Source organism: Hesperophylax consimilis, chromosome 9 (assembly GCF_061612785.1).
Source record: "Hesperophylax consimilis isolate HC1 chromosome 9, BYU_Hcon_1.0, whole genome shotgun sequence".
NCBI lineage: Eukaryota > Metazoa > Arthropoda > Insecta > Trichoptera > Limnephilidae > Hesperophylax > Hesperophylax consimilis.
Genome location: NC_142844.1, coordinates 656,678 through 682,280, shown reverse-complemented (window position 1 = coordinate 682,280; position 25,603 = coordinate 656,678). Strand labels below are relative to the sequence as shown.

Below are 25,603 nucleotides of genomic sequence, written 5' to 3'. Positions count from 1 at the left end.
AAGACCACCATTCAGATTCGAAACGTTGCTTGAAATGTCATGCAACTTTGTCATGTTTACTTAAACTTGCCATGTTTGGTGACCCGATCTGAATAGCCAAGTACTTCTCCACTTCGTCTTCCCCATCTCCTTCCCCTCCCACTACCTTCAGCCTCACCACATACTCCAATTAGGGATGCCATAGTCTCACTGGCTCCAAACTTTTGGGAGCAGTTGGTACTCTTGTGCGGTATTCACATTAATATATATATATATATATATATATATATATATATTAATGTGATATGTATATGCAGAATATTGCCGAACAATGATCTTGGTCGTCAAAAGTCTTGCAAGGCAAGGTGTTGGCCATCAATATGTTCCATTCCCATCAAGTTTGCCGTAATGTAAAAGACACATTACACACCAAAGGAAATAGATCTGGCTAGGCAATATTCGTAATACCCATGAAATTCCATACTCTCATGTAATACCGGTAGCCGAGCGAACTCTCCGACAAGAAAAGGCAATACGTCGACAAGAGATACGACAATCTTGTTCAATCTTGACCGACTATATAGAAATCTTAACGGAAATACCTTGTCGGCAAGAAATTTTAGTAAAAATCTGCTCGTTTACCAGAAAGACGTGTTTATTTGTTTATTAGAGATAAAGAAATAACATATTTCGCTTTCAAAATACATAATTAGGTATATTTAACGTCATTCTTATCTCACCGATCTGTTAAAAATGACTCCACCCCACAGTACATTATAATTATGTTCATTTAGATTTAATAATTTTTTAAAATTTGTTTATTGAAACAGATTGTAAATCTGTATACCACCATCATGGCCACTTTCAGTCTGTACTGTATTAGTGTATAATTTATTGTTGGGGAATTTGTGATGTTTATATAAACGCTGTGTGTACTGTGTATAAGTGAATTTTGTATTTTGTCGATTAAAAGACGTATGTTATATTTTCTCCATTTTGTAATTTTCAATAATTCACACCTTGGTATTATTTTTTCAAGAGGGTATCTGGGTTATAATTGAAAATTATTTTTGAAGTGAAACTTCTTTAGGCGCGTAATGGATTTTCGTGGACGGAGTAAAACCGAGTCAGGATCGACACGAAAATGCGGGTACCCCCACCACCGCTCACCGTTCACCGTTCACTGTTTTCAGTAAAAGCAACAAATCATTAGCATGCGCATAAAAGTTTTTATGTGTTTTATTTAAGTACTTTTTTACTCGGTAGTATAATTTTGTTTGGCGCATGCCTTAGCTGTGGTACAGACGTGGACAGGGCTTTCCTGTACCGTCCGTCCGCCGTTCAGTCTGGTTTAGTCGTCCGTCGAGAGCGCTCGCTTCGCGCGCTTTGCCGTTCCATTCGTATTCCAGTATATAAATATTGTTTACTGTCGAGGAAGTTGTTATAAACTTTAAAAAATATGTTTAAAATGCCGTGTAAATATACGTGTTGTGCGTTCAGCTTGCTGCTGCTGGTTTTAGTGAGTAGTGCTGCCTCCAAAAATGTGGATAATTCCGATAGAACCTTCGAGGAAAGCAATTGCAGTAAGGTGAGACAGTTCCTCGAGACCAGGAACATCTCGGCTGTACCGGCTCGAGGCGCAGACGACAAAGGTAAGAAACCGACAAACCAACAGAACCCACATTCATAAATTGTGGTTCATACGGTTTGGTACAGAATTTCAGTGTTAAAAATGAGTAGTGACGAGATATTTAATTGTAATATTGTTATTTATGTAATATTGTATACTTGTGAATAAATTGAAAATTTTTGGAACTATACATTAATCGAACGTCATTCATCTATAAGAAAATATTAGAAAAAGCAAATCCATGCTTCGTCGTTGAATTATTTAACCTCTAATTTTCAAACTAACCTAAGAGAGAAAATAGAGATGATGAAATGAAAATAGAGAGAGAGGAATACTAGAAGTTTCACTTCTGTCTTGCGTAGGCTTGACACACCCACTTTTTTTCTGTATGATTTTTAAAGTATGTAATGTGTTGTGTGGGTTTCCCAGTATTTCTATTGAGGGACTTGGGCTGACAGGATTATGTTAATGTAAACGCTCTTCTTTACTTTTTGAAATGGAGATGTGTTCAACTGCATGGAATATAGTTACAAGAAGGTTATAATAACATACCTCAATAATAATTATTAATTTATTGTAATTAAGTTTAATTTGTAGAACTCCATTTTAATTTTAATTTTTTATATATTCAATAGGCATTTTTATATATTCAATATATTTAGTAGGCAGAAAGGCCTGTGCTCTAATGTGGGCAACTAGGCGAATCTGCGGCAGAACGTGGGGTCTCAAACCTAAAATGATGCAATGGCTCTACACAGCCGTTGTAAAACCAAGGATCATGCACGCAGCCTTGGTCTGATGGAGGAGAACAACACTCAAAACAGTGATGGTCACACTCAATCACATACAGGGACTTGCATGCAGAAGCATCACAGGAGCCATGAGTACCACTCCAATACTAGCCATGGGAGAGCTGCTGAACCTACCCCCACTAAACATAGAAATAGAGGGGGCGGCGATGGCGGCAGCCTACAGGTTACATTGCAATGGCCAATGGAGAGGAGAGTTGCCCAGAAACAGTCACACGGAGATAGGAATAAGACTGAGGGCAATTAGTCCGACGGCTGGGATGAAGCAGGACGGCAAGCAAGCCGAATACTTCTTCGGACAGCTGTTTAAAGTGACGTACCCCACAAGGGAGGAATGGGACTCGGTCCCAGGTCCAAACTCCAAACAGGAACTAATCTGGTTCACAGACGGGTCCAAGATGGAGGAAGGAACAGGGGCCGGGGTCTGTCTACAGGGATCTAAGAGGGAACTCAGTATACCTCTAGGAATGCACTGCACTGTGTTTCAAGCTGAGATGAAAGCCATCTTAGCCTGCGCACAGGAGAATATGAGTATCGGGTACAGAAATAAGAACATAGATATATGTTCGGATAGCCAGGCGGCCTTAATGGCACTGGAAAGTAACCGATGCTACTCCAGACTGGTGATGGAATGCAGGACTATCCTTATAGAAATGGCGACCATCAATAAAGTAACCCTCCTCTGGGTACCAGGACATAAAGGTATTGAGGGCAACGAGCGGGCTGACGAACTAGCAAGGAAAGGGGCGAAAGCATCACTTGCGGGATCTGAGCCGGCCGTAGGAGTAGCAGCTTGCCACACCAAACTACATATCAAGAGGTGGGTCAAATCCCAACACTGGAAGGAATGGAAGAAGGCACCCGGAATGAGGCAATCTAAAGTACTCATAAACGGACCGGACCCTAACCGAACCAGGCAACTACTCGATATGGACAGAAACTCACTGAGGGAACTGGTAGGACTATTAACGGGACACTGCCATCTCAGGAGACACATGCAACTGTTGGGAGTGGAAAACACCAACATCTGTAGGAAATGTGAAGAGGAGGAAGAGACTCCAATTCACCTATGGTGCCAATGTCCCGCTCTGCTGGGAATAGGGCTCAGATACCTGGGAAGACACAGTGTGGAACCAGAAGACATCGCCACATATCCAATGACAGCCCTGGTGAACTTCATAAAAGGGACCGGGTTACTGGCAAGGGAATGAGGTAAAATGGGATATAGTACAATGGGCCTATGGCCTAAGTGCTCGCGGGGAACGTAAGTAAACCGCCTCCGACTTAAAAAAAATATATATATGTATTCAATAATATTGTTATTGGGTTTATAAAAACAGTGTATTTTTAAACAAGTTCTGCTGTGTAATTGTTATTACGCTTGACAGCTGTTTCGCCCTCTGAAGACAGTTTGATAATGCCTTCAGAGGACGAAACAGCTGTCACGCGTAATAATAATTACACAGCAGAACTTGTTTAAAAATAAACTGTTTTTATAAACCCAATAACAATATTATTGAATATATATAAAAAATAAACAAATAAAAATAATTATTAAGGTTACCTCATTACTATTTTTTCTGTGTGGGTCTATATAACTTTAATAGCAGATTTTACTTCATGATTACTGTTCCACAAAATTATTATGTTTATCACATGTTTGTAAAAGTCCATATGGGCGTATAATATAAATAACATTTCAAAGCTTTTCCTACAAGGCGATAAGGTATTTTCACTGTTTTTATTGTCGAAAAAATTACGATACTAATTGAATTATCATTTAATTTTTGTGTTAGTAATAAATATTATATGGCGATTTTAAATTCCATTTTTGATTTGTAATAAAAGGTAGGTACAAAAAAATAAACAATTTATCAATGTACATATGTAATAGAAACATGGGTTGATATGTAATATTATAAACTATGGCCAGTGAAAATATGGCATAGAAACGTGTTGACTGAAACGCGGTGAAGCCAATGTTGGTGACACTCTCGTGCTAATAGTATGGTTCATGGCCCATCTCCGTTGTTTCTTTATCTAGGTAAAGTATGATAGTTACCTTGCGTAGCAGCCCATCTGGGGGGAAGTGGAGAGGGGCCCGCTTGTGCCGGCGGGGACAGGGCCCTCAGCAACGAGGGCGGGCGCCGCGCGGGCCACGAGCCCCCCTGCTGCCCCCCTTGCGTCTGGGGCCAAGATCCGCCCAGTGGGGGCCACGAACCTGTCAAAATTAGGAAGATTTCGTATGACAAATTATGATACATTTTGTTAAAACTTTCCGTTACTAAGTATATCCCTTCGAAATTTATTTATTTTTCTTCTAATTTCCTTTGATATTAAAATTCAGTAAAACTTCTTCCGCCTCGGAACATGCTCAGTATAGTGAGCTTGTTTACACGAAAAAATAACTATTTATTTGTAGTTAATTACTGATATAAAATAAACAAAACACATTCCAATATATCCCACTCCTACTTTCATCATCCCCAAAGGGGTACCATAGCTCCACTGAAGCCAGATATTTTAAAATATTGTGCTGTGTCCATTGACTAATTACAACACATCACGATTGTATCACTCCTCTTCCATCCTTTCGAGAGAAGATGACAATAAAATCACGAATTGTCCGTGGGCATGTAAGTCGCAACAATTATGTGTTCTTGATTTTATATATTATCTATAATATACTGTTATGTAATTTTACTCTAAGTTAAGCTTGGAACCACATTTTGAAACCATAAAGTACAATAATCGGCTACCTATTTATTATGCACACGTGGTACCCATTGGTATATACGTAAATATGTATTATGCGCACGTGAGTTGGTAGATAAGTACATGTTTTGATAAATTTTTCTCCTTAAATTTATTAAAAAATGCCCAGTGAATTGTCTTAAAAACCATTCTAGTTTTTATTACAGCAGATAATTAATTTATTGAAACCATAAATTAATTTTGAAATTACAATTGAATTCATTAATTAATTTTGAAATTCCAATTGAATTCATTAATTAATAACCATTATCAACTCCAAATAAATTTCGGTAGTGGAAACTAAACTGGAAACATTTTCCTTCATTTTTCAGAAGAGACTTCAAGCGAGGTTTCAAACCTTTTACAAATGGTTTTAAGCATTTTCCAGTAGGAAACTTCTTATCAGCTGTGTTTCAAACCTTTTAGGTATAATAATAGTATTAGAAATTCCACGATTTTCTACAGTGAAGTTCAGAACCAAGGAAAATTCTTCACGAAAACCCTGTAGCTTACGGTTTTCACCGCTAGATGTCCACATAAAAAAAACATTTCCCGTCAAGTAGTATTAAAGAAATTACAGAATATATCATTCTGCGCTTTAAAAGATAACACTGTACCTTGTTTGTTGTGTGCCCAGGAGACATCTGGCGGGGGGCCCTGGTGGTGGTTGGCCCACAGGACGGTCTGGGGAACCCACGAGGATGGAGGCCCTGGGTTCATGGGGCCCGGCAGAGGGCCGAGAGGGCGCAACGCCAGAGGGGGCGCCGTAAACACCCTGGCCTCGGGCATTCGATGCACCCCAATTTCCTGGAATAAATGAGAAACTCAATTAATGCTCTATTTTCCAAGGAGCAACCTTCATACTCTCCCCAGATCCTTCCATGCCCCACTCCCTACTGCATCACAACATACCCCAAACGGGGATTCCATAACCCTACTAGCTCCGGACTGTTTGGAGTGGTTGGGACTCTTGTACGGCATTAAAATATTTGTTTATATATTAGATCAAACTATAATGTGTGCTAAATGAAGTTAATAAAAAATCATGCTATCGGAGTGGACCGCTCCTATTACGCCTATATAAGGTCGGCCCTATGTTTGATCTTAAAATGCTGTTTATATACTTTACATACATTATTTTACTTCCGTATGTTACCTAGATATATTTATTGCCAACTGTTATTTAGATTTGCGTAATATAAATTCTGTAAAACCAACATTTAATGTGAGAACGAGAAGTATTAAAACGTATTTTCAGTATGGAAGTGTACTGTAAAAATTATATCAAATCTTTATACTTTAACATGCCTGCGATAATTTCTGACGATCATTTGAGAGTTACGATCATTTTTTTTACGATTCTTTTGGGGTGGGAAAGTGTGAACTATGAACTTGTGAACCCGAGTTTATTGTCCCAGACAAATAGACACACAAATTGAGATATGTTGTGAAATTATGCGACCATCAATCGATCAATCATTCGCAATGCCACAATTAATTATACACATATTTTAGGGTGTTAACCCGTGTTGCGAAGCAGCGTTCAAAAGTTGACTCAATAATGCCAGAAAAATGCCACGCAACTCTGTTGATTTAAAATCTTTTTCCATCAGATTAAATAGTCATTAACTTCGTTCATACACCCGGAGCCATTCCCAAATAACTAATAAGTTAACAGAATAAATTGCAATGTCTGCATAATAATATAGGTTCACACATTAGAAATTAAAACGCACAAGGGGGTATTCCACTAGAAAGCTGATCCATAGGATAAAGTATATTAATAAATAAACAAATAAATACTTTCAATAGATAGAAATCTAGGTTAACTTATCCGATATAAAATAAAAATATTTTTACAAAAAAACGTTCCCTAATTTATAATTCATACACAAAACCACCTACAGTGTGACTTTAGAAAGGGGTACCCCAGTAAGGCCAAATTCTTTTCCACTTTTGCAAAATATTGATTTAATTAAAAAAGTATACAAACATAAAATACATAGCCACTGTTACGAGTAACGAATAGTAAACTTGGATTTTATAAATAAATAAATCGAAAATCCCATGAATAACCTTTCAATATGAAGGTTAAATACCATGGATAAGCTATCAAGATGAAGGTTAAATACCATGGATAAGCTATCAAGATGAAGGTGAAATACCATGGATAAGCTATCAATATCAGGTTAAATACCATGGATAAGCTATCAAGATGAAGGTGAAATACCATGGATAAGCTATCAAGATGAGGTTAAATACCAAGGATAAGCTATCAAGATGAAAGTGTAATAAATAACAATTTTGGTTCATCGCCCCTAAAATATACAACGCATTGAGCACCGACATAAAATCAACTAATAAGATATCCCTTTTTACTATAGGTGTTCAACGCTGGATATTTGAAAGGGGGCGAGAATTTCTAAAGACTTTCTAAAACTATTTAAAAAAATTAATTTACAAAATATATATATATATTGTATCTTCACCTATTATTTTAACACATTTTTTTTTCACATTGTATAATTTTTATGACTACCATACCACGGGCCTAGTATGGTAGTTGAAAATTGTAATGTTTAAAATTCTATAAAATAAAAGAAAAAAAGAAAAAATAAATACCATGGATAAGCTATCAAGATGGCACAGTGACTTGATCTAAATTACATTGAATTATTATATACATATTATCATATTCATTTCAGTAGTCTGTGCATGATGCGTAATGCGTAAAATTAATCAAGTTCAATGAACTTTTAATTTTCATAATTGGAACTGATAAGTATAAAATCATATAAGACAAGCGATAAAGTAGTTAACAACATTATTTAAAGAAAATTAACATTTCTTTATTTCAAATGCATATTTATTTTGTTTAAATGTTATAGTAATCTAAATCTGTCGAAAATTGACAGATCTAAATCTGAATCACTATTGATTTTAAAAGATTATTAACGATATTCATTCAAAAGGTGGTCTCTCTAAGTATTTGTCGTCAATTTTGTTTTATTGTTATGAAGACAATTGACATTATTTGTTTTCGATGGGCAATGATCGCGAGACAATTATTTTACAAATACTTTCAAATCTTACAATAATAATTTCCCGCAATTGTTCACGGGTTTGCGCTAGTAATTTTTTTCCATAATATTGAAGTGTTGTTAGAATTCCAAAAGATTTTTGATCGTCTCGTGATTTTTCACAGTTCACGGATATCTATAAAATAAATTGGATTAAGCAACTCTGATTAATTAATCTTGATTCAATTGAAAATAAAATCCATGTTTTCACCTTCGCAAATAAAGATATAATGATTTTTCACAGGAAACAACTTTATCTGTTTGTGGCAAAATCTCTCGAACGGTGTGCCCTCCTGAGCAATTCGCACTGCTAATCTGCTACTGCTTCGATTTGTGATTTTCATAATGAGATATGTATATTCACCTAACTGTCAAAACATACGACAGCAAGTCGATGATGTATATTTTTCAATAAAATTGTTATAAACGAGCTTTGGAGAATGTGTAGGTGGGGTAAGTAAGTTATCTGGAAGCAAAAAGCTGATATACTCATTGACAAGGCAGCTTAGACAACGTGAACTCCGTAAATTCAATCATAATACTATCATATCAACAAGAAATCAAATCAATTATAATATAAAAACAAAAATACCACATTGTAGGTGCAGATAAATGGAGTCAACACCAGGGCGGGACATGCGGGGCATATGAGCATCTTGTTTCAGTATTGAAAATATCTTGGAAGACCTCGTGTTCTTCTTCCTTTCTAAATTGTCCTGCTAGATTCTGATCACATTCTGAATATTCCACTTTACCCTCTGAGTCTACTGCTACTTTTACAAAATGACAATAAAAGCAAACACCTTTGATAGGGAACCGTTTAAAACTTTAAAAACAACAATTGTTAGAAACGGCTAGTCCAATGATGCGAACAAAGCGTGTCCAAATATAACCATCAAAAGACGTTTTGCGAAAGTTATGTCTTTTGTTATGTCGTGGAATATCGATTAATAACTTCGAATAAAGACGATCATCACAATAACATCACTAATGCTTATTTCACAGGTAGTGTTGGTATCGCGTAGAACCGATATTTGGTTGAGGGTGGTCGAGAGGATAGGACTGTGGATGAAGGAGTGGTAGGAGCAGGAAGTGTTGTGGCTGATCATCAGCTGTGAACTGCGACGGGAGCAGGGTATCGATTGGGAGCATTCGGTCGCCTTGCGTGTATGGAGCTGATGGAGAGTTGTTAGGTCGATAGTGGCTCGACTCGAAACCTTACAGGGCTACTCAATGTCTTGGGGTGCAATGCCCCAATCGAATTATTTTCTCAAGATTACGCTTTGAGCAAACCGACATAAAAATTCAATCGATATGTTTTTTGAGTGTTGATTAACCCATTATAATTAAATTGGCGGTATGTACTCACATGTCGTGTTTTTAACGCATCATTCAATTAAATGGCCATCTTTAAAAAGAAAAAAAAAATGATTAAGCTTCGAAATTCGTTTGCATGAATTTTGCACAACTTTTTATGCTTAGATTTTTTTGTCAAAGTGAATTGAGTTTTAGCTGAGACAGTGTAGTTTATATGACGTTAGCTATGGAGTTATGAAATATCTATTGATTAGTAAAAAAATATGAGGCAAAGAGCCACATCTTTCAATTGTTAAAATAGCGCTTCTAATATTTCTCTCGCCATTTCCCCGCAGAAGTTAGCAGAGAGGATGAAACTCCAAACATCTCTCTCTGTCCATTAATTTATGTATTTAACGCCCAGAGGGCATTTTTTTAAATTAAAGATAATATAATTTTGAACGTGAGAAAGATTTTTTTTTAAATCAATAGGAAAAAAATATAAGAAATAAATAACAAGAATAGAAGGAGGCGTAAGAATAGGTTTGGATAAGTATTTAATATGGTCCAATTATCACCAAGTATCACCGTTCACCGCTGTATCGGGGAATGACCAATGTAGTTGTGCTATAGAATTGTGTATTCTGTCGCGAGACGTTCATTCCATAATCTTTTAATTTCATGCACACAACTCTGCCATTCAGACCCTCATCGTGATCCGACTGAAATATTTAATTTACAGAAATGTAGAGTATATTTATTTTTTAATCAAAGGCCCTTTCGAGTGGTAGTTTTAAAGCTCCTGAAGCCCAGGGGCTAAAATAGCCCACGTAATACGCAAAAGCTGTTAAGTCGTATTTTAAATATCAAATAAATGCGCACAGGTAAGTGGAACTATTAGGCACTCGGGAATATTGCGATTATTAACTACGTCTGGCATTTTATACATGGTGTTTTTTAAGTATATTTAGAATTTGATTTGATTTTATTAAATTCGACACGTTTTAAAGGGTTAATCGCAATGGTTCTCAATAAGTATCTCAATGGTTCAATGTCTTGTTTTCTCTTACATTATCTAATGACGGCCTCCGTCGTCGAGGGGTAAGGCTCTCGACTAGCAATCCGCAGGTCGCGGGTTTAAATCGCGGCGTGCGCAAATAATATTTTTTATTTTGTTATGTCACAATTTAGTCATTTAAAATAATATATGGTATATATATACCGGTCGGTGGCCGAGTTGACATCGCGCTTGGGTCCCACTCAGGCGTAGTGTGTTCAATTTCTCGGCTGGCTAAGTTCTCCATCACAACACAAGCAACATTTTCAGCTTACTGTGGTGGTAGTAGGAGATTTTCAAATATTGTCAGGTTATTCGTAACCCGGGAATGTTTGTCTTTCTTTTAAAAAAAAAATAATAATATATGGTATATATGCGGGACGTTCCAGAGTGGAAACTCTTATTATCGCCGATAGTGGAAACGTTACTTAAAATAGCTTTACCCGTGTTTGGTGACCAGGCCAGGTATTTCCCCACCTTCCTCTTCCCTCTATCTCCTTTCCCTCTACACTACACAGCTCTCTGCCTCCCTTTCCCTCAGCCTCACAACATACCCCATTTGGCGATGCCATAGTTTCACTGGCTTCAGACGGTTAGGAGCAGTTGGGACTTTTGTGAGATATTCATATAAAAAAATAATAATAAGAAATATGACAGAATAAAATCTTGGAGTTAAAACTTTTTTGGAAATAAACCATCAATTAACATGGAAAAAAAAAGTGTAGGTGGGTACTATATAGACGCATCCTCATCCTGGCCTTGGCTGGAAATAGAGCGAGGCGTACGTCGGTCGCGTACGTGCTTGCGGTAATATTTAGGTGAATGAATGAAGAGCTGTAGTGCCACGCGATTCGCTACGCTCTGCGTATGTGAGCTCGTCAACGCTACATCGTCGGTCGACCGACAGTAGGATTGCAATATGCCTTAGAGGTCGAATGACCACAAATTGCAAAATCGTATCGAAGGTCCGAATATATTATTAGAGTGATTTGATGCACTTTATTTAGCCCTTTTGACTGCTTAATTATTTATTTTCTAGTTGTGAACAGCTCACGTGCGTTGTGTGGGGCGTGGTGGGAGTATCCCCTGATGAAATTTTAATATTTCAAGTACATGTCTATAAATGTAAAACCTGCCAATAAATCAATCAAATACAAAATGATTCCGTCAAATATGATTTGCTATATATAATAATATATTTTTTGCTAATTTATCGAGCCTTTTTGTGAAAACTCTCCTGTAATGTGCATTAAATTTATCAATGTTAAATTTGAACTATAAATTATATAAGCGTATCTATTTGAAATATTTAGGTCTCGTCTCTTTCATAACTATAATTATTAGATTTGTTAGACGCCCTCCAAGTTGATATGGTTCGATACAGCTATATTTTGTGAATTATTAACCATGTAATAAGTAGTTAGATGAATTGGGTTAGTAAATGGTTTTTTGAAGAGATTGAAAAAGAAGATAATAATAAATCTAAACGAAACATGAAACAGAACAAGACAAAAGTAAAAAAATGTAACTGCTTCAATTGGGAAATGAACTCAACATCTCTGTATTACCGGAACAACGTAGCCACTCGTAAAAAAGAGATCCTGGGTTCGGTTTCCTGTTGAGACAGTTGTTTTTTTCTGTGTTTTGTTCTGTTTCTTATTACATTGATGAGTATAACCTTCAAAAGAAAAGTTATTCCCATAAAAAAGATTATTCTATATGTGAGAAGTTCGAGAGGTTGTTTTTTTACTTACACCTAATAAGTTTCGCAAGTTTACGAAATAAAAAATAATCACCCTGTGATCGAGGGTGAACGGTCGGCACACTTTAGCTAGGAAATTTGGCGTTTGTGTATATATTTTCTTTCGAGAACTTTCGTTTGGCTAATGACGTCATAAAATAAATGGAACTTTCGTGATTAATCAAATTGTTCAAAATACTGTCAACTTGTTCGTTAAATTGACAGGACTACAATAGATCTATAACAAAGACCGATAAATAAAAACCATGGTTTTGTAAATAAATTTTGTTGTTCTAAATCCTGTCCCATTGGTGATTCACGTAAGTAGATAATAAACCGATAAATTATTGTACGTAGATGTCAGAATAACTCTGATTACGACTTTTTTTTAAATGCTTTTCTTCAGTTTTTTTTTTACAATTGGTTTTTACATACTTCTTACAAAACTGAGTAATATTCATTTTGATTGAAAGAAATCCCTCATTTTAACATTTCAGCATGAATAAAAATTAGTTTTATTTCTGGCAAGTAAAATTTTATGTGATGAGTATTGTAGTATATTCAAATTAGCTTTTATTTCTACCGACTATTTTCTGCGGTAAGTGTTTATGCATATTTCATAAAATATCTGAATCTATACATAAGTATTTGTTTTCATGTTTTACAGAGGTATAAAGACCTGACTTTTGTTATCATGTTGTACGGAGGTAGAAATACCTGACTTTTGTTATCATGTTGTACGGAGGTAGAAATACCTGACTTTGGTTATCATGTTCTACTGAGGTTGATAGACCTAACATTTGTTTTATCTTTCGAAATAGATATCTTTTTTTTATGTCTTCGGGCAATGGATAAATATTTCAGAAATTTTAGGCCCTCTCGGTATATATTTTGTCATATATTAATTTTAAACATTAGCTTCTCTATGCCTTGTGCAGTAGTAACTGTAACCGTAATTTTTTTTTCATCATATCAAGTGTGTATTATTTTCTAATAAAATATACCCGCTAATCGCAATCAATCTTTTCGCTAACGTATTTGGCAACGATGATTTAAAAAAAAACAACCCAATAACATAAAGGGTAAATTGTTAACAAGTTTACCAAATGACGCACATTAGGAGCATTGAAAGGCTTTCAAGAAAATTATTTGAGCTTTCCCGTTTTGTCGCTAGATGGGTAGAATTTTCCTTCTAATCTATGTGTTAATTTGCAAGCATTTACCTTCAATATTTTCCGTTGTTTTTGAAGAGTTAAAGATTTCACAAATTAGTTTATCATTCCGATCATATTTCCCATCTGCGCTCAACCGTCTAAAGCCAGTGAGACTATGTCATCCGCAATTAGGGTATGTTGTGAGGCTTGAGGTAATGGTAAGAGGAAGGAAATGGGCAAGAATATGGTGGGGAAGTACCAGGCTATTCAGATTTGGTCACCAAACGGGGCCAAATCCATTTCAAGAAACGATTCATTTAATTAATTTGAGAATTAACACAAAAAATTAAATTAAACGCCGTCAAACTATAAATTTACTGTTCACTATCGCCGAATTTAGAAATGACAAGAAAAACCCAATGGGCAATAATATTCCTATGTCAAAATCTTGTTATGGATATGAATTTGACACAATGTTACGATACTTACTTGGCCCATAGATGCGTTAATAGGCTGTTATTGTGTGTGGTTTTTCTAAGTACATTATTGACTGTTAATATGAATGAATAGTGGGTGGCCAAGTTTGACTTTGTTGGTCTTTGAAGGCCAACGCGCCAGAGTCCCTTCCAGTGGTTGAACTGGAAAAGAGCTCGCCAAACCGACCTACCGACGGTAGAGCATAATTCTCCATTCAGGGCGGGGAAAAATATATCCCATCTACATGATGTTTGAAAGGAAGTTGCAAGGTTGTAGAATGAAAGTAATCTGGATAAACTTTGGACTGGCCGTAACAAATTATATTTGATAAATTTCACAGAGAAATACAAAAAAGGTGAAAACTTACCCCCATCGACCAGAACGTAGAATCTATCTACCCTGTCTAAAATAATAAGAACGTATTTAGTTATGAAGAACGAACACTGAGTGCCGCGAATGGCGGAGTAGATGAATCAGCCATGTAGCTAGAGGACGGCAGCATCAGGATGTGGCTGGCCGACGGCCCAGTGTGGTCCAGCCAGTAGGAGTAGACGGCATCAGAATGTGGCTGGCCTACGGCCCAGTGTGGTCCAGCCAAGAGGAGTAGACGGCATCAGAATGTGGCTGGCCTACGGCCCAGTGTGGTCCAGCCAAGAGGAGTAGACGGCATCAGAATGTGGCTGGCCTACGGCCCAGTGTGGTCCAGCCAAGAGGAGTAGACGGCATCAGAATGTGGCTGGCCTACGGCCCAGTGTGGTCCAGCCAAGAGGAGTAGACGGCATCAGAATGTGGCTGGCCTACGGCCCAGTGTGGTCCAGCCCTGAGTAGACGGTTAATCCGTAAGTTGCCCTTCCACGAAGGCAAGGTGGAACTTAATAATGCTCTGAATCAAAATGCACACGGCGAAAACAGATTATCGGCAGAAATAATCACCGATCGCTTGAATAAACTCGGATTACCACCATGGCCACGCATGGTAAAAACGTTTTCATTATTCACGCCACCCGGGCGAATTCCACTCGCGGGAAATATGACTAGACTTCTAATCTCGATGCACAAACTGAACATTTCGGTATTAATCGCAAATCCATGAAATAACTTTCGATTAGAGCCTCAGACCTCCAGAAATAATAATTGACCCCCCGACCGGACAGCCTGTCTCTCCTGTGACCGGCCGGGAAGTGCCACCATCTTGAATTTCTTCTCACTTCCTGTTAAAGTTCTAAGTTGCCAGAGCATAAACAATAGACAAGATAAATCACAGATTTGACAGGTTCTTACTTAGAGTGAAAATCGTATGTTATTTTCATAACATTACCCCGGTCGCCCCCAACGTGTTTGCCCTCAAACACAAGGAGAACAAAATAAAAGCCTGAGCTAAGAGATACCCTAACTTGGTCTGATGGGTTCCTAAAACATACATGATATAATAACATAAAAAAACGAGTTATATAGCAGAAATGTACTAAAAGTATGTTATGAATAAGAATTTGACACAATGTTACGATACTTACTTAGCCCATAGATGCGTTAATAGGCTGTTATTGTGTGTGGTTTTTCTAAGTACATTATTGACTGTTAATATGAATGAATAGTGGGTGGCCAAGTTTGACTTTGTTGGTCTTTGAAGGCCAACGCGCCAGAGTCCCTTCCAGTGGTTGAACTGGAAAAGAGCTCGCCAAACCGACCTACCGACGGTAGAGCATAATTCTCCATTCAGGGCGGGGAAAAATATATCCCATCTACATGATGTTTGAAAGGAAGTTGCAAGGTTGTAGAATGAAAGTAATCTGGATAAACTTTGGACTGGCCGTAACAAATTATATTTGATAAATTTCACAGAGAAATACAAAAAAGGTGAAAACTTACCCCCATCGACCAGAACGTAGAATCTATCTACCCTGTCTAAAATAATAAGAACGTATTTAGTTATGAGGAACGAACACTGAGTGCCGCGAATGGCGGAGTAGATGAATCAGCCATGTAGCTAGAGGACGGCAGCATCAGGATGTGGCTGGCCGACGGCCCAGTGTGGTCCAGCCAGTAGGAGTAGACGGCATCAGAATGTGGCTGGCCTACGGCCCAGTGTGGTCCAGCCAAGAGGAGTAGACGGCATCAGAATGTGGCTGGCCTACGGCCCAGTGTGGTCCAGCCAAGAGGAGTAGACGGCATCAGAATGTGGCTGGCCTACGGCCCAGTGTGGTCCAGCCAAGAGGAGTAGACGGCATCAGAATGTGGCTGGCCTACGGCCCAGTGTGGTCCAGCCAAGAGGAGTAGACGGCATCAGAATGTGGCTGGCCTACGGCCCAGTGTGGTCCAGCCCTGAGTAGACGGTTAATCCGTAAGTTGCCCTTCCACGAAGGCAAGGTGGAACTTAATAATGCTCTGAATCAAAATGCACACGGCGAAAACAGATTATCGGCAGAAATAATCACCGATCGCTTGAATAAACTCGGATTACCACCATGGCCACGCATGGTAAAAACGTTTTCATTATTCACGCCACCCGGGGCGAATTCCACTCGCGGGAAATATGACTAGACTTCTAATCTCGAAGCACAAACTGAACATTTCGGTATTAATCGCAAATCCATGAAATAACTTTCGATTAGAGCCTCAGACCTCCAGAAATAATAATTGACCCCCCGACCGGACAGCCTGTCTCTCCTGTCACCGGCCGGGAAGTGCCACCATCTTGAATTTCTTCTCACTTCCTGTTAAAGTTCTAAGTTGCCAGAGCATAAACAATAGACAAGATAAATCACAGATTTGACAGGTTCTTACTTAGAGTGAAAATCGTATGTTATTTTCATAACATTACCCCGGTCGCCCCCAACGTGTTTGCCCTCAAACACAAGGAGAACAAAATAAAAGCCTGAGCTAAGAGATACCCTAACTTGGTCTGATGGGTTCCTAAAACATACATGATATAATAACATAAAAAAACGAGTTATATAGCAGAAATGTACTAAAAGTAATAGTATGCTTGCAAAAGGGTGTGCCACAAAATCAGTCGCGCCCATCATGCGTAAGACATGATGGATGAGTCTGCGGCGCATCCAATTGAAGTTCAGAGTATTAGATATAACAAAATCAGAACTTAGAAATAAAGACCTTAAATTGTACACAATTAGCAGTAAGAAGATACGTGGACGGGGCCCGTAATCACCCGCAGCATGTACGACGCTGGGTGATGTATTCTGACTCTCGTCTGGGACTACCGTAGACGTAGCATCTATAACAGAATAGAACTTAAAATTAGTATACAAATATTATCACTAAAGCATGACATCAATATACATCAAAACATTAAATATGCACAAAGCATCACTGTTCAGATTCACTTTTTTAAATAAGCCAAAGTAGGCTACACTCGTAGATGGTGTACCATCTGCACTTTATCACTGATTCTAAATCCATTTTGGAAAAGAAGAGTTCCTCTATAGAAGAGTATTCCTATCTAACTCCCTAAACTGGTCTCGTGGGTTTAGTTTTTCTGACAGTTATACAATAGAAAACAACATATAAGTTTATTTTACCATTGGTATATGAAATACAGGATATAACCAACCATTGTAAATGAATGGTGTTATGAATAGTCTTACAATCATCGCAAAAATGATGCCACATTATTTAGTAAACAACCATCGTTAAAAATGGTGCCAATAGAATTGTTAGCGACCATCGTAAATAAATGGTGCTATAAATAGTCTACAACCATCGTTAAAAATGGTGCCAATCAATTAAGTATTCGTCTTTTGTCCCCGAGGGTTCAATTTGTAAATTGTAGTATTAGTGTAACTAATTACCGAGGTTCTCACAGGAACCAATCAATCACTAATTTATTTTTAGGATTGATTTACATTTTTCAAATGATGAAGTTTTAATATTATATAAATTTATTAATATTAGTTCAGTAGTAACTTGTTTATAGAAACTTAACAAGAATTTTTTTTGTAATAGTAAAGATACTTACATAGACAAATGGGCAATGAGACCTATGTAAGCACAATATATTTAAACTCGGAACATCTTGAAATACTGGGCGAATAATTCCATATGTTTTTACTTAAAGTAATACAATATAAAGGTATATGAACACAGTTCATATGATATTAAGCTTAGAATACAAGAGGATATGCGGGTTCATATCGTCGTATAATCCAAGTTGACATAAAAATAAACTTAAAAATAAATATGAGCTAAGTTGAACTGATCGTGACCAGAAATATAAATGTATTTGTGTTTCGAAGCATCTCACATTTGTATATATATTTTATAATCTACCAAATTTTAACTTATTATTTTAATGAGAAATTATACTCGAGTGATCAACTGGAGTAAAATTAAATTTTCCGTTTTTCTTCGGCGGCGGTACCTCCACCTCAGTCAACTCTGCCACTCGCACTTCCTCTGCGCAAAGGAAGGCGCGTGAACAGAGTGACTCACATTTTTTTTTTTTTTTGATTCTCTATATTTTAAAGAAGCAACCCTAGGTTTAGAGTTGTTGTGACTCTTCTTCCTACATTCCGATAGTAGATGCCCCCTTAATTTACCAAAAAGAACAATAAATATTGTTCCCTGAGGAATTTGTTTCAGTATGACACATCTCCTTTTCTCATTGATGTTGTCTATTATTGTCGACATTTTGAAGTTAACTTATGAAACTGCAAGTATTGAATACAAAATGATAATAAATTAGCTAATGACGATAGCTATGAATATATTGCACTCCCGCGAGGCAAATATATAATTAAATGCACTTATAAGCACTGTATAGTATTGGTTGCATAACATAATTATCGAAACTTTCAAAGTGTATTATTATTTTGACAGTTGTTGTCAAAATCGCGATGTTTGTTTACGCTTGACATTCCTAGCTGTCAAGTTGACACATAGTATTGTGTTGCCCGTAAAATAAAATAATATTGCCCGTAAAATAAAAATAAATTATAATAATGCGTACAAATCGTTATTTATGTTGGTTGCACTGATGGCACTTTAATAAGTTCGCACTGTTGACTGACATTTATGTACCTAATAACATTTATAGGTTATGTTTTATGTGAGACACGTCGAAACAAAACAAATACACATGATTACTACAATGCTTGCAACTTCGACTCAAAATCAAATAATAAGAACAAATACGAACCAACCACGTTGATGCGCCATGTTATGAATAAGAATTCGGGGCGGGGAAAAATATATCCCATCTACATGATGTTTGAAAGGAAGTTGCAAGGTTGTAGAATGAAAGTAATCTGGATAAACTTTGGACTGGCCGTAACAAATTATATTTGATAAATTTCACAGAGAAATACAAAAAAGGTGAAAACTTACCCCCATCGACCAGAACGTAGAATCTATCTACCCTGTCTAAAATAATAAGAACGTATTTAGTTATGAGGAACGAACACTGAGTGCCGCGAATGGCGGAGTAGATGAATCAGCCATGTAGCTAGAGGACGGCAGCATCAGGATGTGGCTGGCCGACGGCCCAGTGTGGTCCAGCCAGTAGGAGTAGACGGCATCAGAATGTGGCTGGCCTACGGCCCAGTGTGGTCCAGCCAAGAGGAGTAGACGGCATCAGAATGTGGCTGGCCTACGGCCCAGTGTGGTCCAGCCAAGAGGAGTAGACGGCATCAGAATGTGGCTGGCCTACGGCCCAGTGTGGTCCAGCCAAGAGGAGTAGACGGCATCAGAATGTGGCTGGCCTACGGCCCAGTGTGGTCCAGCCAAGAGGAGTAGACGGCATCAGAATGTGGCTGGCCTACGGCCCAGTGTGGTCCAGCCCTGAGTAGACGGTTAATCCGTAAGTTGCCCTTCCACGAAGGCAAGGTGGAACTTAATAATGCTCTGAATCAAAATGCACACGGCGAAAACAGATTATCGGCAGAAATAATCACCGATCGCTTGAATAAACTCGGATTACCACCATGGCCACGCATGGTAAAAACGTTTTCATTATTCACGCCACCCGGGGCGAATTCCACTCGCGGGAAATATGACTAGACTTCTAATCTCGAAGCACAAACTGAACATTTCGGTATTAATCGCAAATCCATGAAATAACTTTCGATTAGAGCCTCAGACCTCCAGAAATAATAATTGACCCCCCGACCGGACAGCCTGTCTCTCCTGTCACCGGCCGGGAAGTGCCACCATCTTGAATTTCTTCTCACTTCCTGTTAAAGTTCTAAGTTGCCAGAGCATAAACAATAGACAAGATAAATCACAGATTTGACAGGTTCTTACTTAGAGTGAAAATCGTATGTTATTTTCATAACAAGTAATAGTATGCTTGCAAAAGGGTGTGCCACAAAATCAGTCGCGCCCATCATGCGTAAGACATGATGGATGAGTCTGCGGCGCATCCAATTGAAGTTCAGAGTATTAGATATAACAAAATCAGAACTTAGAAATAAAGACCTTAAATTGTACACAATTAGCAGTAAGAAGATACGTGGACGGGGCCCGTAATCACCCGCAGCATGTACGACGCTGGGTGATGTATTCTGACTCTCGTCTGGGACTACCGTAGACGTAGCATCTATAACAGAATAGAACTTAAAATTAGTATACAAATATTATCACTAAAGCATGACATCAATATACATCAAAACATTAAATATGCACAAAGCATCACTGTTCAGATTCACTTTTTTTAAATAAGCCAAAGTAGGCTACACTCGTAGATGGTGTACCATCTGCACTTTATCACTGATTCTAAATCCATTTTGGAAAAGAAGAGTTCCTCTATAGAAGAGTATTCCTATCTAACTCCCTAAACTGGTCTCGTGGGTTTAGTTTTTCTGACAGTTATACAATAGAAAACAACATATAAGTTTATTTTACCATTGGTATATGAAATACAGGATATAACCAACCATTGTAAATGAATGGTGTTATGAATAGTCTTACAATCATCGCAAAAATGATGCCACATTATTTAGTAAACAACCATCGTTAAAAATGGTGCCAATAGAATTGTTAGCGACCATCGTAAATAAATGGTGCTATAAATAGTCTACAACCATCGTTAAAAATGGTGCCAATCAATTAAGTATTCGTCTTTTGTCCCCGAGGGTTCAATTTGTAAATTGTAGTATTAGTGTAACTAATTACCGAGGTTCTCACAGGAACCAATCAATCACTAATTTATTTTTAGGATTGATTTACATTTTTCAAATGATGAAGTTTTAATATTATATAAATTTATTAATATTAGTTCAGTAGTAACTTGTTTATAGAAACTTAACAAGAATTTTTTTTTGTAATAGTAAAGATACTTACATAGACAAATGGGCAATGAGACCTATGTAAGCACAATATATTTAAACTCGGAACATCTTGAAATACTGGGCGAATAATTCCATATGTTTTTACTTAAAGTAATACAATATAAAGGTATATGAACACAGTTCATATGATATTAAGCTTAGAATACAAGAGGATATGCGGGTTCATATCGTCGTATAATCCAAGTTGACATAAAAATAAACTTAAAAATAAATATGAGCTAAGTTGAACTGATCGTGACCAGAAATATGTATGTATTTGTGTTTCGAAGCATCTCACATTTGTATATATATTTTATAATCTACCAAATTTTAACTTATTATTTTAATGAGAAATTATACTCGAGTAATCAACTAGAGTAAAATTAATTTTCCGTGAAGGACAAACTTAAAAATATGTATATTTTATAATCTACAAAATTTTAACTTATTATTCTAATGAGAAATTATACTCGAGTAATCAACTGGAGTAAAATTAATTTTCCGTAAAGGACAAACTTAAAAATATGTATATTTATTAACAAATACTGGTCATAGCAATCCGGATGATCAGGCCGAACTGAAATGAGCAGTATTCAGAAGATTTATTTAAAGATAGCACCTGTAAAGATGGCCAGTCTCCACACGATACTTTATGGTAGAAGACTAAACTGGTATGTTATCTGATTTTACTATATCTTTGACATGAAAGTCACCAGTTTCCTTACCATTTAAATCAGCCAGTGTATAGACTAGGTCTGATTTTTTTTTAACAACAATATTTTGAACAAAACGAGGTGCCAATTTTTGTGAAAAATAGTTCAAAGCATTGGATAATACAAAGTTTCTTCTCCAGACTACGTCTCCGACCTGAAAGGTAACGTTTCTTCTCCGTAAATTGTAGTGATTAGCGCCTTTTTTAAATGCTGCAAAAAGAGCGTTTGAGACTTGTTCATAAATTGTGGACAGTCCATTTAATCTGTCAGTGTAAATTTTGAGATGAGAGGAGTCTTGCGGACTGGATACTTCATCTGCTAATGGATTACGGTGGAGATCCCCATCTAATATTTGTTCTCTACCGTGCATAACAAAGAAAGGAGTAAATCCTGTAGTACAATTTACGGTATTATTCATTGCCGATTGAATTTGTGGGAGAAATTTGGACCAATTACGATGATCTGATTCCACTAATATTGATAGTGCCGTGCCTAAGGTTTGATTATACCTTTCAACAACATTGTTCTGAGGTGTGTACAGTGAATTGTAAAATGGAGGGCTTATATTGTAACTTTGTAATAGTTCTTTAAATTCTTTAGAAATGAACTGTCTCCCATTATCACATACAATGGTACGCGGTACTCCGTGTACAAGGAAAATATTTTCCTCTAAATTTTTAATAATACTTCTCGCGGTTCCTTGGCGTAGCGGGAATAACCAGGTATATTTAGAGAAAACATCCACGCATGATAATATAACTGTAAAACCTGAATAACTTCTAGGCAGAGGGCCTACTAGATCCACTGATAACATCTGCATAGGTCTCGTAACTTTTTTATAATTTGAAGAAATTCCATTAGGCGGGGCTGTACTAATTTTGTGTGCTTTACAGACGGCACATTGATTTACGAATTGTTTCACCTCTTTGTACATATTTGGCCAGAAATAACGGAGTTGTAATTTTTTATAAGTCTTAAAGACTCCTGGGTGACAAGCACGAGAGGATTCATGTGAGTCTGACAAAATTTCCCTTCTGTTTTCCAGAGGGACTACTTTTTTCCAAGAAGTATCTTCACACAGAGGTAAACGGGTTTTTGTGTGACGAAACAATTCATTTTCACGTATCTGAAAGTTTTGAAAACGCTGAGGACATTCTTTGCAGCCTCTCCAGATATCTGTATACCACTTATCGGTGGACAAATTAGATTCAATGACTGCTATTGTAGCTTGGTCCATTCTCGAAAGTACGTCCGGGACGATGTGTTGTGTGCCTTTACGATGTATAACATCGAAGGAGAATTGAGATAAGCGAGAACTCCAACGTGCAAGACGTCCACTAGGGTTCGATAAAGATCCTAACCATTTTAAACTAGAGTGGTCAGTGATAACAGAAAAATGTGCCCCTTCTATATATGGTCTAAAATGTGTGACCGAGTCTAATACTGCTAACAGTTCACGCTCTGTGATACCGTAATTACGTTCATGTGTATTAAGGCACCTAGAATAATAAGCGATAGGGTGTTCTATCCCTTCAATTGATTGTATAAGGACGCCACCTATACCCACAGAGCTTGCGTCACAATGAATAGCAAAAGGCTTAGTAAAGTCTGGACAACTAAGGACAGGAGCAGTCGTAAGTGCTTCCTTTAATTTATTAAACGCTGTTTCAGCTTCTTTCGACCATTTAAATAAACTTATTCCTTTTTTTGATCCAGTAAGTTTTGACAGGGGAGCAGCTATACTAGAGAATCCTTTTATGAAACGTCTAAAATAACCACATAGCCCGAGAAAAGCTCTTATTCCTTTAGCATTTTTAGGAATTGGAAAATTTTTTATACTTTCTATCTTAATTGGGTCGGTGCGAAGACCTTTGGAATCCACCATATATCCCAAGTATTTAAGTTCTGACTTACAGAATTCACATTTTTTTAAATTAATCGTGAGACCCGCATCTCTTAACCGTTCAAAAACTTTAATTAACAGTTTAAAATGAGATTCTAAATCTTCAGACACTAAGATTAGGTCATCCAAATAACAAAATGCGTTCTCATCGAACTCTGGTCCAAACAGAGCGTCTGCTAGTCTTTGGAGTTCACTCGGAGCGTTTTTTAACCCGAAAGGCATCCGAGTGAATTCGAACAAACCGCGACCGGGCACGACAAAAGCTGTCTTTTCACACGAATCTTTGTCTAGGGCGATCTGCCAAAAAGCCTTTGACAAATCTATTGAGCTGATATATCTGGCTCCACCAAGCTTGTCCAGTATGCGAGAGATATACGGTAATGGATAACTGTCCCTAATTGTAAGATTATTGATCCTTCTGGAATCAAGGCAAAAACGACCCGTTCCATCTTTCTTTGTGACTATTAATACTGGGCTAGACCAAGGTGAGCGTGAAGGACGGATGACTCCTAATTTGAGCATTTCATCTACTTCATTATCTAGTTGTTTCTGTCTAGCAGGAGAAAGAGGGTAATATCGTTGTTTAACCGGAGGACCCGTAGTAATAATTTTATGTTTGACTAAGTGTGTTAACCCTAAACCTTTCTTTTCAAAAGAAATGGATTCAAATTTCTTAATAATTTTGGTAAGAGTTTTATTTTCCTCCTTGGATAAGGAAGAGGCTGGCTGAATAGCTCTCAACTCATTGATATGACCCGTTCGTTGAGGATTGGGTTCTTTCGGAAAGAGTTCCGGCGCGACTTGAAACACTTTCCAAAAATTTACTCCTAAAATAAAATTAGGAGATAAAGAAGGGACGACGTAGAAAAGTACATTATGTGTTATAGACTTGTACGTAACTGGCAATGTCATTGTACCTAAAACACGCTGATTTGTTCCATCAGCTGTAGAAACATTGAAATCGATATTAACTAATTCATAACCTAATTTTAAGAAAACTAAATGAATATCTCCTCCTAAACAGGAGATTGAAGAACCACTGTCAAGTAGTGCTTTATAAAAATTATTTCCAATAAAGATATCCGCAAAAGGTCGATTATCCCTTTCAAGCTCGGAATCCTTCGGCGGCGGTACCTCCACCTCAGAACTCGAGCCCGAAAGAAACTGTCTAACCAAACGGAGCCAACTCTGCCACTCGCATTTCCTCTGCGCAAAGGAAGGCGCGTGAACAGAGCGACTCACATTTAGTTTTTTGATTCTCTATATTTTAAAGAAGCAACCCTAGGTTTAGAGTTGTTGTGACTCTTCTTCCTACATTCCGATAGTAGATGCCCCCTTAATTTACAAAAAGAACAATAAATATTGTTCCCTGAGGAATTTGATTCAGTATGACACATCTCCTTTTCTCTATTGTCATTGGAAGTTGGTTTTTTCGAATGATGGTTATAAAAAACCCGAGAATTATTATTGTTTTTATTATTGGCATTATGTTGTTTATTATTATTATTATTATTTTGTTTATAATTATAATCCGTTGAACGATTAGTGTGGGTACCACGATAAGAAGGGTTATGATTAAAATTGAAATTATTATTACCCCGTGAATTGGTATAATAATTTTTTGTATTATCTTTAAGTTGAGTATTGTAAAAAGAAGAAGAAGATTTATTTTCCCTTAAATTAGACGTTGAATAAGACTCCAACTTATTTGTAGCTTCGGTTAATTC

At 37.2% G+C, this 25,603-nt stretch overlaps 1 protein-coding gene across 1 annotated transcript in view; it reads right to left on the bottom strand.

Moving 5' to 3' along the window:
• The window catches only part of LOC149420758 (uncharacterized), a 130,061-nt gene that overhangs the window by 46,491 nt on the left and 57,967 nt on the right, over window positions 1–25,603 (bottom strand). Inside the window, exons 6-7 of the mRNA XM_089635510.1 lie at window positions 5,790–5,979; window positions 4,481–4,639 (exon numbers count right to left, since the gene is read on the bottom strand). Of these exons, the coding sequence (XP_089491636.1) occupies window positions 4,481–4,639; window positions 5,790–5,979 (349 nt within the window). The remainder of the gene's footprint in view (window positions 1–4,480; window positions 4,640–5,789; window positions 5,980–25,603) is intronic.